Raw genomic sequence first — 13,509 nt, 5'->3', positions numbered from 1 at the left:
GTTAATTTCATGGGAGGTGTATTTTTTTAATATCTGAAAATAGGATATCTTACATATAATGGACCATACTTACTCTGAACATGAATAGTTTGTGTCTGAGTGTATGCTTCTAAGGGTCTTGAGAGTCTGTGCGTGTGTTGGATGTGGTTTCAATTGAGGGGACACCTGAGCAGTAGTGTATAGAGTGTGCCTGTATCTATTTCCTTTTCTCTTTTATTTTCCACTTCTTCTCATATTCCCAACTATGGAGGACTAGGGATTGGATGAGAAACTGGGGCTTGGTTATAGAGGGAGACAGGCGTGAAATATGGAACTAATATTTGTAGCCTTATAAATTAGTCCTGGTGTTTTAAATTTGGCCTAGTCATTCTCCCTGGGACATTAGTTTCCACCATGTTTAGCACCAAGTAAAGTTTGATTTTTTTACCCATATCTTCATTTATCTTTTGAAGCCAGCTCTGGCTTTTTTCTTCTTCAGAACTTTCTCCCAGTTACTCAGCATGCTGTTGCTATTCAAATTCTTCAGCTTGTTGTCATCTTCACACTATCCCTAGCCTGCTCCCAACATTTCTCAGCTTTTTAATTGGGAGATTGTGTAAAGGCAGTCTTAGTTGTTAGAGCCCTTTCTGGGCTCCTTTATAATAACCTGTACCCCAGCATATGTGTAAGCTATCCCCATTCCTATCATATTTCTATTAACTTATATTGCAATTACCAGATTCATTTGTTGATATCTGCCTGTAGACTAAGCTTTATGATGTCAGGGAATTTGTCTATCGCAGTCAATGTTGCATCTCTAGCAGCTAATACCATGTCTGGCACATAGCAGGTCCTCAATAAATGAAGAGCACATGGAAAAAAATCATGTATGAATGAAAACGTGGGCCACTACTTGCTTCTCTGTTTGGGAAGTTTACTCCTATTATTTTCCAAATAATACTAGCAAAGGAGTTCTGCCATATCAATGATTCATTAAAAAAAAAATCAAGGTGGGGTGGTATCTTTGGAGTGAGAACAAGGTTCAGCATAGTGACTATGAAATATTAGCAAGCAAAAATTAGTACTCATTAAATACTGAGATACTTCTCTACACATAAAATCTGCATGCCAGTTTAATTTCATAGAAGCTTACTAATCTGTGGAGATGTTTGCTTGTTTTAATGAATCACCTTGTTGCTTCTACTGGGACATAGAGACAGTCAACTTCCTATATGGGCATTGGAGGTTTTAATCTCAGGGATAAGTTTGATGGTGTCAAGTTTTTATTTAATATTTTTTGCTGCCCCATTTATGAACATATAATCCATGTTATCTATCCTATATTAATTAGTTTTGTTCTTCTAGAACAAATTCATTTATTAGAACTCCTCAGAATCAATTCATAAACTCCAATTCATAACTTAGAACTTTTCAGAACCCATTTGTAATAGACTACAAGTCGTCCAACAGACTAAACTCTATCAGAGTGCACTGACATATGACCCTCTAAGCTGTTAGTGTTTATGGCACCAATACATGCAAGGATGGGGATGTTGGCAGAAAGTTGAAGGGAAAAATTTTTGCCCTCAGTCCTTACTCTTTTTTTGACATACACCACTCAAGTGTGAGAGTAATCTTTTGCTTTAATCCTTTATTCAAGAGCTAGCCTGGTGTTTTTTTTGTTTGTTTTTTGGGGTTTTTTTTTGCGGTACGCGGGCCTCTCACTGTTGTGGCCTCTCCCGTTGCGGAGCACAGGCTCCAGACGCGCAGGCTCAGCAGCCATGGCTCACGGGCCCAGCCTCTCCGCGGCATGTGGGATCTTCCTGGACCGGGGCATGAACCCGTGTCCCCTGCATCGGCAGGAGGACTCTCAACCACTGCGCCACCAGGGAAGCCCAGTCCTTACTCTTTATGCACCTCCTTCTAAGGTCAGAATTATCATGTATGACAAATATAAGCTAGAGTCAGAAAACAAGTAAAACAGGTAATTGACTATCCTTTTCTGTAATGGGATAGAAAAACAGGAGAGCATTATGCATGGGGACTGTGAAATGGATGCATGGAAATAATTACAGTAGAGTCTTTTATAAGTCTCTAGAAGTACCTTGCAGCCAGTGAGTACTTAGTGAATATGCTTATTTTAAAAGTTCAATTTATAATATATGCAGGTTTTTGGAGGTTGTTTTGTGTGTGTGTGTGTGTTTTTTTTGCTAAACCAGTGCTCATAGTTGTGCCTTTGGCGAGTAATAACTGAAAGTTGGCAAACTGGAGCCCTTTACCCCAATCCCTCATGCAGAACCAACATAGGAATATTATAAGTGAACATGTTGATGGAGATAGTTAGAAGACAATAGCACAATTAATGAATCTGGTATATTATTGATGGAGTGTTCCCTCCTCAAAATACCACCTATTAGTTATTTTTTGTATGGCATGCCAGAAAAGTACCTGGGTATTATTATTTTTCATGATGTTGTACCTTTTGGTTTCTCTGCTCTATGATATTATTATCTTGGGAAAGAAAATTACTTCTCTGAGACTGATGTATAAAATGGGAGTGTTAACACTGAACCCACAAGGATTTCATGAAAATTGAATTAATAGAAGTGTGTGTGTGTGTCACACGCATGTGAGAGAGAGGCGTGCATATAGAGAAACAGAGACCAGGAGGGTGAGCAAGCACATTCCTCAGGATGCCTGACACATAGTAAGATGGTAAATATTGTGGGCTTCCCTGGTGGCACAGTGGTTGAGAGTCCGCCTGCCGATGCAGGGGACGCGGGTTTGTGCCCTGGTCCGGGAAGACCCCACATACCACGGAGCGGCTGGGCCCGTGAGCCATGGCCGCTGAGCCTGAGCATCCGGAGCCTGTGCTCCGCAACGGGAGAGGCCACAGTGGTGAGAGGCCCGCGTACCGCAAGAAAAAAAAAAAAAGATGGTAAATATTCATTTTTCCCACACCCCTTCTCCTTTAGATCTGTAGTGGATTTCTTATGACCATAGCAAATTTTTAGTCTGGCACATATTCAGCATTCAGTAAGTGTTTGTTTCCTTCCTTTCTAGTTTTTATCTTGTTACTCAAGGAAATATGAATGTATATTTATTCAAATATAATGTTGATAATATATTTATTAATTGCTATGCATTATATGTGCCAAGAAAATCTCTCAAGCATCATATTGTGACTTCAGGCCTGAGCCTGGACTGAGATGCACGTAACCCATTGGTTGGAAGAACCTAACTCCCCTTATCTAACACGGTTGTTTTTGATGTAGCTCGTTTTTTCAATGCAGTCTATTAAATCTATATGAATATATGTAGATAAGCATTTTGATAGAAAAAAGAAATAAATGTTTTATTTCCTTCTATTTTTATACCTTTTCTCTATTGAAGGATTCTTATTTTTACACTCAAGGGTTTGAATTGGGTAGTTAGAATCACATAGTTATATAAATTCATGCATTTTGTATGTAAATGTGTTTTTAAACTCTAATAAAATAAACAATTTAATGTAAAAACCATATATTGGAATGTTGGTTTGTTGATTGACTAGGAAACAGGGATGGGAATCCCGGAAGCCTTAAAGTTATTTTGGGGACATGATTTTTTTGTTCTTTATTGACTACATGACTCCTCTCTGCAATCATTATTAAAGGGATGTTTACCAGAGGTATCTGTCTTTAATCCCAGTTTTGATAGTGAATTTCAATTTTATATAGTATTCTTTTGAAGAACTCTTTCAGTGTGTTTGATCATATTCCTGTAGTTATAACACCTCTGATGGTTTAAGAACTGTTTGTCTTTACCAACCTTGAATCTGGTACCTCAACTGACAGGGAAGGTATTTTATTACACTCTGATTCCTTCAGTGCTAGGATTAGGAAGGTCAATTTATGTCCTAAGTTTACTCCATTGTTTGTTGTAGAGGCTGATAAACATTATAAATGGATATCACAATTGGATTTTGAATCAATGACTTGACATCAAACCATATATTTTAATGAGAAGCTGGATTTTCCTTACAATGGTCACATAATGGTATTAGTTTCTTGAAGATGTATTAGAGTTAGAAAAGATAAAGACACAAAGCACTGTGAGGTCTTCAAATGCCATTATAGTTCACTCTTTTGAAAGACTTGCCAAGGTTAACCACAGTTCTTTTTGCATGCTTTGTTACTCTGGACCACACTACAATGATTTTGAAATCATATGTGATAAATTTGCTCTGAATTTATTACTTATTTAAATACCTCACTTTGCTTTTAAGAGAAAACTGTATCGATGTATCTGTTATATACATGACCTCTTATTTGGTATTGACTATATGGCTTTATTCAAAGGTAAGCTAAGAGCCCTCTAATATATATGTAAAGTGAACTAGAATAGGTAGATTGAAATCTCTATGGGCTTGTCTATTTTCAGTAGGAATAAAAAGGAATTGTGTTCTATTTCATGTATTTTCTCACTTGAGAATACTGAATGCTTACTAGTCAATTCAAAAGCACCTTTGTTATATCATTAATGGAAAGTTTAGGCCAGATTTTGGAAAAAAATCTATATTTTACTAGAATATTCTTCTTTAAAGCTTGTATTTTAATAATTTTACTTGGAATTGGATATATGTGGCTATTACAATTAACTCAGATTTTGCCATTTTATTCCTGTGTACAAATAGTGTTTTTATTTTTCCCTTGCTTCAGAGAAATAATATAAACCAAATTGGTGGTCACCCCTAACAATAAAGTCCTCACTTTTCAAATTAACACATGAAAGTAGCCACTATTGTGTTGAAACTGGAGTCAGTTTCTTTCATTTTCCAGAACTCCATGACAGGCATGGCTTTTTCATTCCAGTACAATACTGCCATGCTCCCAAGCAACAGCCTAGTTAGCAATGCATTAGTCAGGGTAAAATATTATAAAGGTGGGGGCTAGAGAACTCAGGGTGAAAATACTACCATTTGAAAGAAAAGATGATTTTAGTCTTTCTGTTTAGATTTATCCCCAAATGACCATTTGGGATGCTTGATATACTAAACATACCTGTAACAACCATATTCTTTGAAAAAACTTTTACTTATTTGTCATCATTTGTTTTGGCAAGTTAGAGAAAGAGAGACAAGAGAGACAGAGATTGAATCAAAGAAAATGTAGCCACAATATAATTACTATTTATAATTCCCTGTCTCCTAGAAAGTCAGCATTGTGATGAAGCTAAAGATGTTGCTTTATGTTTACATATACGAGAATTTTTTCCTGCTATTTATGACAGCTGTGAGAACATTTTATTGGAGTTTTCTCTTTCTTTAGCAAATATATGCTCTTAAACTTTTAGTTGTTTTGTTTGCTTTATTGGTTACTGACCTATCACTTCTAATTTTTCATGTAAAAGGCTAATCTATGGAATTTTTCTTCATAGTTGTTGGAAGATTTTATAAGAGTGGATAGAGTAAGTTGGTCTTCCTCATAAAATACATAAACATTTTAGCAGTGCTAGATTACCTTCTTGAATTTAACTTATATTTATTGGGTGATCATTCTATGTTGAAAATAGGGGAAACATATTAGTTATCCATGTTTTTGTGCCTAGGAATAATTTATGGTAAGTAGACATGCCTGTTTATTTAACCAGTCTGAGGATGGTTAAATAAAGGCTAGTATCTATCTATCTATCTATCTTTCTATCTATTGTGAATAAAATCAATAATAAATTTGAATTAAGTTCCTATATCAACATGTTGTGATAGATAAAATATTTTAGACCAAAGAAAAAAAATTTGATTTTCTGAACATTACCATTCTGTGAAAGTATGGATTGAAGCTGGGTCTCCACTAGGTAACATAGTTAACACATATTTGTGAAATCAGTGATACATAACCAGAATGCAAACCAGTTGATAAGCCCCTTAATGGTGGGGAATTTGTCCTGTTCACTTCTGTTTTTCCAGTGACTAATAGCCATACAATACATATATATTGAATATAAACAAAAGAAAATATAGTTAAATGAATAGACTAAGGAGTTATAATGTTAAAATTATGCTTGCTGTTATATAGTGTTGCTTAAGAAATTTTTACCTAATTAGAATAAATTTAAGAACTGCAGTAAGTATCAACAGACTGACATATGTACCATAAATCTATTTTATTTCTTTCTAGGTAAAATGGTTACATATGACTGGCAGCATATTGTTTTACTTGGCTTTGCTGACAATTGCACATTTTGCTTCACATTGTATGCATTTTTGTATTCAACTAGACATGCTTATTTATAGAAAATTTGGATTTATTTTGTAGTGTAAATTATAACATTTATAACATATATAATTCTTGTCAAATTATTTTTTTCTAAAATTATAACATATATAATTCTTGTAAAATTTTTTTCTAAAAAAATGTTTTCCTTCATGCAATGTGAGGGGATCATGTGGCATTCATAGAGATATAAACTTTAGAATTTTATTTATTTTAGGCAAAGTTTGCCTTTGTATCCATTTGGTATCCCCAAATTGTAAGTTACATGCTTTGAGTACTTTAACCAGTGCTTAGTTAATTTTGTGTGGGGTTTAGGAGGTAATATAGGGAGTATGAAATGCCATTCTGTTGTTGAAGCAAATGTCTTTTTCTTTTTCTCACTGGCAATTTAGATTAAAATTTGAGCAAGTAAATAGGATCATGATTTGCTTTGAGCATCTGTATTTATTCAGCTGTAACAAAAATACTTCATTTTAGCGCTCACCGTTAGGTATCTATTCCGAGTACTTATTTACTGCAATTTCTCTAAGAAGAATTTAGCTTGAAATGGATTCTCAGCTTCACCATATGTTTGATATAGTTCTTCATGAAAATAGAAACATACAAGAAATCTGAGCAAGTTCTTGCTGACCTATACAATACCTGCATCCTAATAGGTCATATTTCAGCTCCTATATTTTTGATAAATAGCCCAGCTCTTTTAAAAAGCTCTGTCCGTGGTGCTGAAACCTCTTGTGATGTATGAGCATGTCTTACTGATAAATTCTAATGTCAGCCTCTCTGTGATAGTGATTCATCAAGTTGTAAAATTTGTGTTAGGGAAACACATTTAATTAGCAAGTTTCATATTTTGGTTGTGTTAAAATTAACACAGTTGTCCTTTCGTTTTAAAGAGTTCATAACAATTACTTTCCAACATTGTCAAAAACAGCTAATACTTAATTAGAAACTGTCAGTGCTATCACAAAAGCAAATGTCTAGTATTAACAAATAAACTGATATGATTTCAGTGGTAGAAATGTTTACAGGCCAGTGACATGTTGATGATATGCAGAAAGCTATGGTAAGAAAACTTAAACACTTGATTATGAACAGATTAAGTAGCAGTTATAATGGAAGACTTGTAGCTTTGTAGAGATAAGCAATTTGCCTATAAAAAGTAAGGCTTATTACCTTCTGTAAATTTTTTTTTTAGTGTTTCAGGATGTTTTCTTTGTACACAAATACATTGGTTTTGTAGGACTATGGGTTTTTGTTTGTAAATATGACTAAAGCCCTAAAAATCTTGGTGGTTTTTTCCAGGTAAACTTCTTGTATTTTCTGTATAAGACTCTAAAATAATTAGTAATGTTATTAGCACTTCAATTCAGTGATTCTCAATTTTTCTAAGCTGTGTTATTTAGGTGCCTTACAGTCATGGAAAACTGCACTTAATTTTTTAGTCTCAGAAGCTTTTCATGAGCAAAACTGTCCTCTTAAATTTCTATTGAACTCTGGAACTTCTTCCACTATGAATTCAGTATATCTTACAATAAAATTTAAAAATCCTAGTCTCCTGGAGTTCTAAAATCCATTGTTATCCTGGGGAAAAGAACCATCCGCTTTGATCATAACTGTCTTTAACTCAGTATCGACTAGGTTAGTTGCTATACAAGTATATAAACCTCCTTCTTTGGGGGTCATGTAGAACATGTTTCCTTGCTGTATTTGCAACATAGAAGATTATTAGATTGTTTGCTTGTTATTGCAGTGAAGCTCATTAAGTGTTTACAATCACAGCAAGATTTGAAAATTACACCTAGATCATAAGTCCTACTGAAATTTGGCAATATTTTCTGCAAAGCAAGCAGCCTAATGTTGAGCTACTACCAATTATTAAAATAAGACTTTCATTTCCCTAGATATTGGATTTATATTGTATGAACTTAGTAACTAGATCCACTCCAAAAGCTGCTTGTTAAGAAAAGAAAATCTATAAGTGAATACATAATTTCCAAGAGGATTTGTTTCTGTCAATAAAGGGTTAAGTACAATGTTATTATTTTCTTTCAATATTGATAAAGTGCCTTCTAAAATCCATTTTTGTGCATTATAAAAATGTAGTTACATCACCCAGTAAAAGTGTCTTACTCTTAGCATTCCAAATTTCATTATAGAAAAACACTTTTTGAAAACATTGTCATTTAAATGATATCTGATCAAATGATATTTCCCAGAAGTTATTCTTTATTTAGAAACAAAAACAAGACAAAAGCAATTGATTTTAATCCAAAATGTATTTTTCCTTATAAAAGAGGTCCACATATTCACTGTGTCTACTCTACAGAATTTGTCCATTTTATTACACCACGTGTCAATTCAAGTTTATCTGGTCACTGCAAAAACTCGTGGCTAACGTGTAATACAACACAGGAGGAGGTATTGCTCAGTTCAACTACTCTTATATACTTAAAAAAAATACAGAAATGTTTTTGTCCACTTTAACTGTAGTCCAGACATAAAAGTTACATGAAAGTTCTAGAAAATGGAATTGTTTTATTTGGTTGCCACAGTACCCTTCGAAGCCAGTTAATTAAAATGCTGAACTTGTACATATGTCCATTGGTCAGGAGCAGCATTGGTGAAGCTTAAACTTCCTTCTACAAAATATTATTTCTCTGCCTTTTTTTTTTTTAAAGTACAACCACAGTTTTGAGTTTTCTTTGAAGTAGATTTAGTTAGTTATTTTTAGGACATGTTTGTTGGCACACCTATAACAGTTGCTTTTACTTCCAATGCTGTACCTTTTTCTTTGCCTGCTTCCCAGAGGTTGATCAGAGGAGGATAAAGCTCACTGAATGCAAAGGTTGGTTTCTGTAAGTAATTTCTCACATAGTTATGTCCACCATCACAGTTCATTTCTTGAGAGAGGCAGCTGAAAAGACATATCATACCAATAATCCCCAGAAAACCTCCAAGGTAGGCCATAAATGTTGTGGTGTTACTCTTATCATACTCTTTTCGATCAGGGTGCAAACCTTTTGTGGTGACATTTACACATTGTTTTCTGCTTTTTTGATAGATGGTGGGGATATCAATACAAATCTTATACTCAGTTGATGGGTTCAGATGAGTAAGATTATATACCTTGACATCAGATGGTATTCGAGCACTTTGGGCAGCATGGGAATTTTGAGTCTTGACAAAGGCTGTCCACTTAACACTGGATTTGAGAATTTTAGAACTTGCTTTCCAAGACACCAGAACTGAGTTGGCCTGAACATCTTTTATTTTAATATTCAGGGATCCATTGTTATCCTGGGGAAAAGAGCCATCCACTTTGATCATAATAGACTTCAAGTCAGCACCAACCAGGTTAGTTGCTATACAGGTATATAAACCCCCTTCTGTTGGGGAGATGCCACTTATATCTAGTGTGCCTTCAGAATGGACATAGAACTTGTCTGTCAGAGTATTAGGCAAGAGTTTTTTACCAGAAGGTATGATCCAGGAGATTTCAGGCTGTGGCTCTGCAGTAGCTCTGCAGTGTAAGGAAACATAGCTCCCAGTTTCTAAATCCAGATTAGAAGGAAAACTCTCTGGAGCTATAAGAGGGAGACAGATTTCCATCATTTCCCTGAAATGCACCTGCCGAACATTCTGGCCTTGGAATTCAGGTGGGTCCACGCAAAACAGTGAATCTGGCTCCATAAATCGAATGTTGGTTTTGTTCATATTAATCCAACGGATGACACAATCACACCTGATGGGATTGCTGTGTATGCTGATTTCCTTGAGGTTTGGCAGAGACTCAATGGTACTGCGGTACAGGGCACTAAGGGCATTGCTGTTAAGCATGAGTGATTCCAGCTTGGGTAGTCTGAAAAATGCATTTGGGTGAATGTAAGACAACCTTGGGTTGTTAGTAGCTTCTATTTTTCTTAAATCTGGAAGATTATCCACAGCAAGACTGTCGATGGAAATCAGCTCAGGCATATTGTTTATCCCCAATTCTTTTAAATGTAGCATATTGCTAAAATCACCCCTCCGTATTCTATTAATGGGATTTTTATTTAGATCCAAAAATTTGAGGTTTACCACTTTTTGAAGAGCAACATGGGGCACTTTAATAAGCCTGTTGTCATAAAAAGAGATGCTTTCTAAGTTTTCAAGTCCAACCAAGGCATTATCTGGTATTTCCGTGAGATTTATACCAGCTATAACCAGGCTGCGAAGATTGATAAGAGGCTTAAAGTTCATGTCTTTGATTCTGATGATTGGATTTTCCCCAATCATCAGAATCTCCAGATTGGGAAGAGCCTCAAACCACTTACTGTTGATCATCTGCAATCTATTTGAATTGAGATGAAGTCGAAGAAGATTATGTAGGCCAATAAAGGCTCCAGGTGAAATTGTAGAAAGCAAGTTGTGATTAATATAGAGTTCTTGTAAGTTACTAAGTCCAGACAGACATTTTTCAGGCAGCTCAGTAAGTTTGTTTTCCTCTAGGTACACAGAAAGAAGCTGAGGCATCTTTTTTACATTAATATTGGTAACTGAAGATAAATTGTTTTGAGATAAGTCCAGGCCAGTAAGATTTACTGGAAAGTCTATGGAGTATTCAATTTTTGCAATATTGTTAGTCTGTAGGAGCAGAATCTGTGTGTCAGCAGGCAATCTGGCTGGGAAATTTGAAAGACCTAAATCATTACAATCCACTGTAGATGCTTCCATATAAATGGATCTAGGTGTAAACCAGGGCCGGATTTCACATGTACATAATCGTGGGCAATCTGCTTTTTTATCTACAGCTTGAACTAGCGTAGTGATAGCTAGGCCAAGTAGCACATGAATTTGGAGTGGCAGGTCCTTCATCTTAGCTTTCTTCTTCAGAGATTTAATGGGTCCTTAAGGATTCCACGGCCACTGCTAGTAAGATCAGTAAGAGCTGATAGATAAGGAAAATAGTTGCTTTTGTCAAATGATGAATGCCATAGAACTGCAAATATTTTCTTCATGGAAAAACGTGCCAGTGCCACAATTGCATTGTCCAGAAATGTCATGCATATTGAAGAAAAGGTTCCTATCTCCTTTATGTTAGAATATTGATATACTTTTTGAAGATGGAGTATGTATAGATGGTCAGAGGAAATTAAGCAATTCATTTATTTAGAGTGTAATATTCAAATCCCATGCTTGTTCAGTACTTGCAGGAATAGCAGCATGATGCTAACTATAATAAAATAAAATATAAAAGAAAAAAGAGAAAAATAATTAGTCCAAAGGGAAAAAAACACAATATCCATTAACTGATTATGATTATCTTATATATAATATTCTTAGTTTACAGTTAATTCAGTATGTTTTGATGACTTTATCCTTGTTATGACTGTCCTTAATAGTTATTGGCCCAGACATTGGATAGGCTGGATTTTTTTTTTATTGGAGTATAGTTGATTTACAATGTTGTATTAGTTTCAGGTGTGTACATCAAAGTGAATCAGTTATACATATACATATATACACTCTTTTTCCATATAGGCCATTACAGAGTATTGAGTAGACTAGCCTGTGTTTTATAGTAGGTCTTTATTAGTTATCTATTTTATATATAGTATATGTCAATCCCAATCTCCCAACTTATCCCTCCCCTCCTTTCCCCTCTGGTAACCATAAGTTTGTTTTCTACATCTGTGACTCTATTTCTGTTTTGTAAATAAGTTCATTTGCACCATTTTTTTAGATCCACATATAAGCAATATACTTGTCTTTCTCTGTCTCATTTACTTTACTCAGTATGACAATCTCTAAGTCCATCCATACTGCTGCAAATGGCATTATTTCGTTCTTTTTTATGGCTGTGAAAGTGGATCTTTAGAAGACTGAAGTTGCATTAAACGTAAAAATTATTCTGCCAGAATTTGTCTTTGTTTTCAGATATTTGCTTGTTTATAGCCTGTAATTTATTATTTGTCGTTCTCTTTGACAATTAGTTATAGGGGAAAAAAAGAAAACCTTTCAGTGATGACTTTTTTATTTTCTCTTAGAGAGGCAAAATTAAAAGTTTATAAATAAATAATACTGTTCAGTTACAATCAAATGAGTTAGCCTGTGGTTCCTCAGGTTCCCAGGAGATGACATTAAGAAATAAAATTATAAAATGAACTAGAAATTGGGGAATTTTGCTGAATTTTTCATTTTAATTCATAGTTCTCTCCATAGTCTCCTTTGTATAAAGTGACTTGAATTTTGCAGCATTTGGAAAAGGTAGTCTAACTTGCTGTAGATGTACCTGTATATTGTCATACTTGACTGAAATTCAGATTAATGTTAGACTGTTTTATTTTTCCCTGAAAATAACTTACATTCCATTAGTTACTAACAATGAAAAAGTAACTTTGATTACATCACTAATACAGGCACTTAGATGTACCTTCTTTTAAATGGTTACTGATGTCTTTATCATAACAATAAGCAATCTGAAACCAAGTTGCAATTTTGATATGTGCTGTATTGTAAAACACCACATTACTTTTACATGTACACTCCATCCGTTGGACTGCCCGTGAGCTCTCCCCGCAAGTGTGCAGGACAGCTGGAGCATGGCTGGACTGTTCATTCTGAGACTTCTTGCCTACCAGTAGTAATGGTCTGCTGAATAATCAGTCTGTGAATACTCTTCTTTTCTTTCATCTCTGCCCAATATTGACATTTATAATGGCATTGTTGAGTGACTCTAAGGTAGGTACTTCAGTGACAGAGATCAATGTATTTGGAGATATGGTCTCTACAGAGAGATAAAACACTTTCTTTTCAATTTAAAACATTCTTTGGTTTTCAAAATTGTTGGAATATTTATAGTTCAAAGTCACACCTAATTCTCCTCTTATCCTTTAAGAGATGTGATAAAACTGGATCATGAAGTTCAGATAACTCCTAAGTTATCTTGAATTAAGTGTCTTTGCTTTTTATGTTTGTTTGTTTTGTTTTGTTACTTCACCTATTTGCTGATCAAAATTCCTTTTTTAAATACTGTTCACCTATTACTCTTAATCTGTTTTAAGTAAGCTCTAAGCCCCTTGAGGAAAGAATTTAATACAACTGCTTCTTCCCTGAAGATGTTTTATAAATCCTTAACCCTACACAATCTGGGGTCCCTCCTCTTTTTCTCTGTGTTTCTTGTCATTTTTTGCCATTCTTCTATATGCAGCCTTCTCTCTGCCAGTAGAACTGTGGGTGCCTCACCCTTTTCTCTCTGCCTGGACTGCCTGTTTCTTTGTTTTACATTAATTATTGC

The 13,509-nt window shown here is 34.9% G+C and overlaps 2 protein-coding genes across 4 annotated transcripts in view; one reads left to right on the top strand and one right to left on the bottom strand.

Annotated features, from left to right (window-relative positions):
- IMMP2L (inner mitochondrial membrane peptidase subunit 2) overlaps nt 1–13,509 on the top strand; it is a 904,501-nt gene that overhangs the window by 430,128 nt on the left and 460,864 nt on the right. The window lies entirely within an intron of this gene.
- LRRN3 (leucine rich repeat neuronal 3) overlaps nt 8,437–13,509 on the bottom strand; it is a 37,361-nt gene continuing 32,288 nt past the window's right edge. Inside the window, exon 2 of the mRNA XM_067746750.1 lies at nt 8,437–11,445. Within this exon, the coding sequence (XP_067602851.1) occupies nt 8,961–11,087 (2,127 nt within the window). The 5' untranslated portion in view covers nt 11,088–11,445 and the 3' untranslated portion in view covers nt 8,437–8,960. The remainder of the gene's footprint in view (nt 11,446–13,509) is intronic.

Source organism: Pseudorca crassidens, chromosome 8 (assembly GCF_039906515.1).
Source record: "Pseudorca crassidens isolate mPseCra1 chromosome 8, mPseCra1.hap1, whole genome shotgun sequence".
Classification (NCBI taxonomy): domain Eukaryota; kingdom Metazoa; phylum Chordata; class Mammalia; order Artiodactyla; family Delphinidae; genus Pseudorca; species Pseudorca crassidens.
The sequence above is the reverse complement of the archived record's forward strand: the minus strand, read 5'-3'. Positions and strand labels throughout refer to the sequence as shown.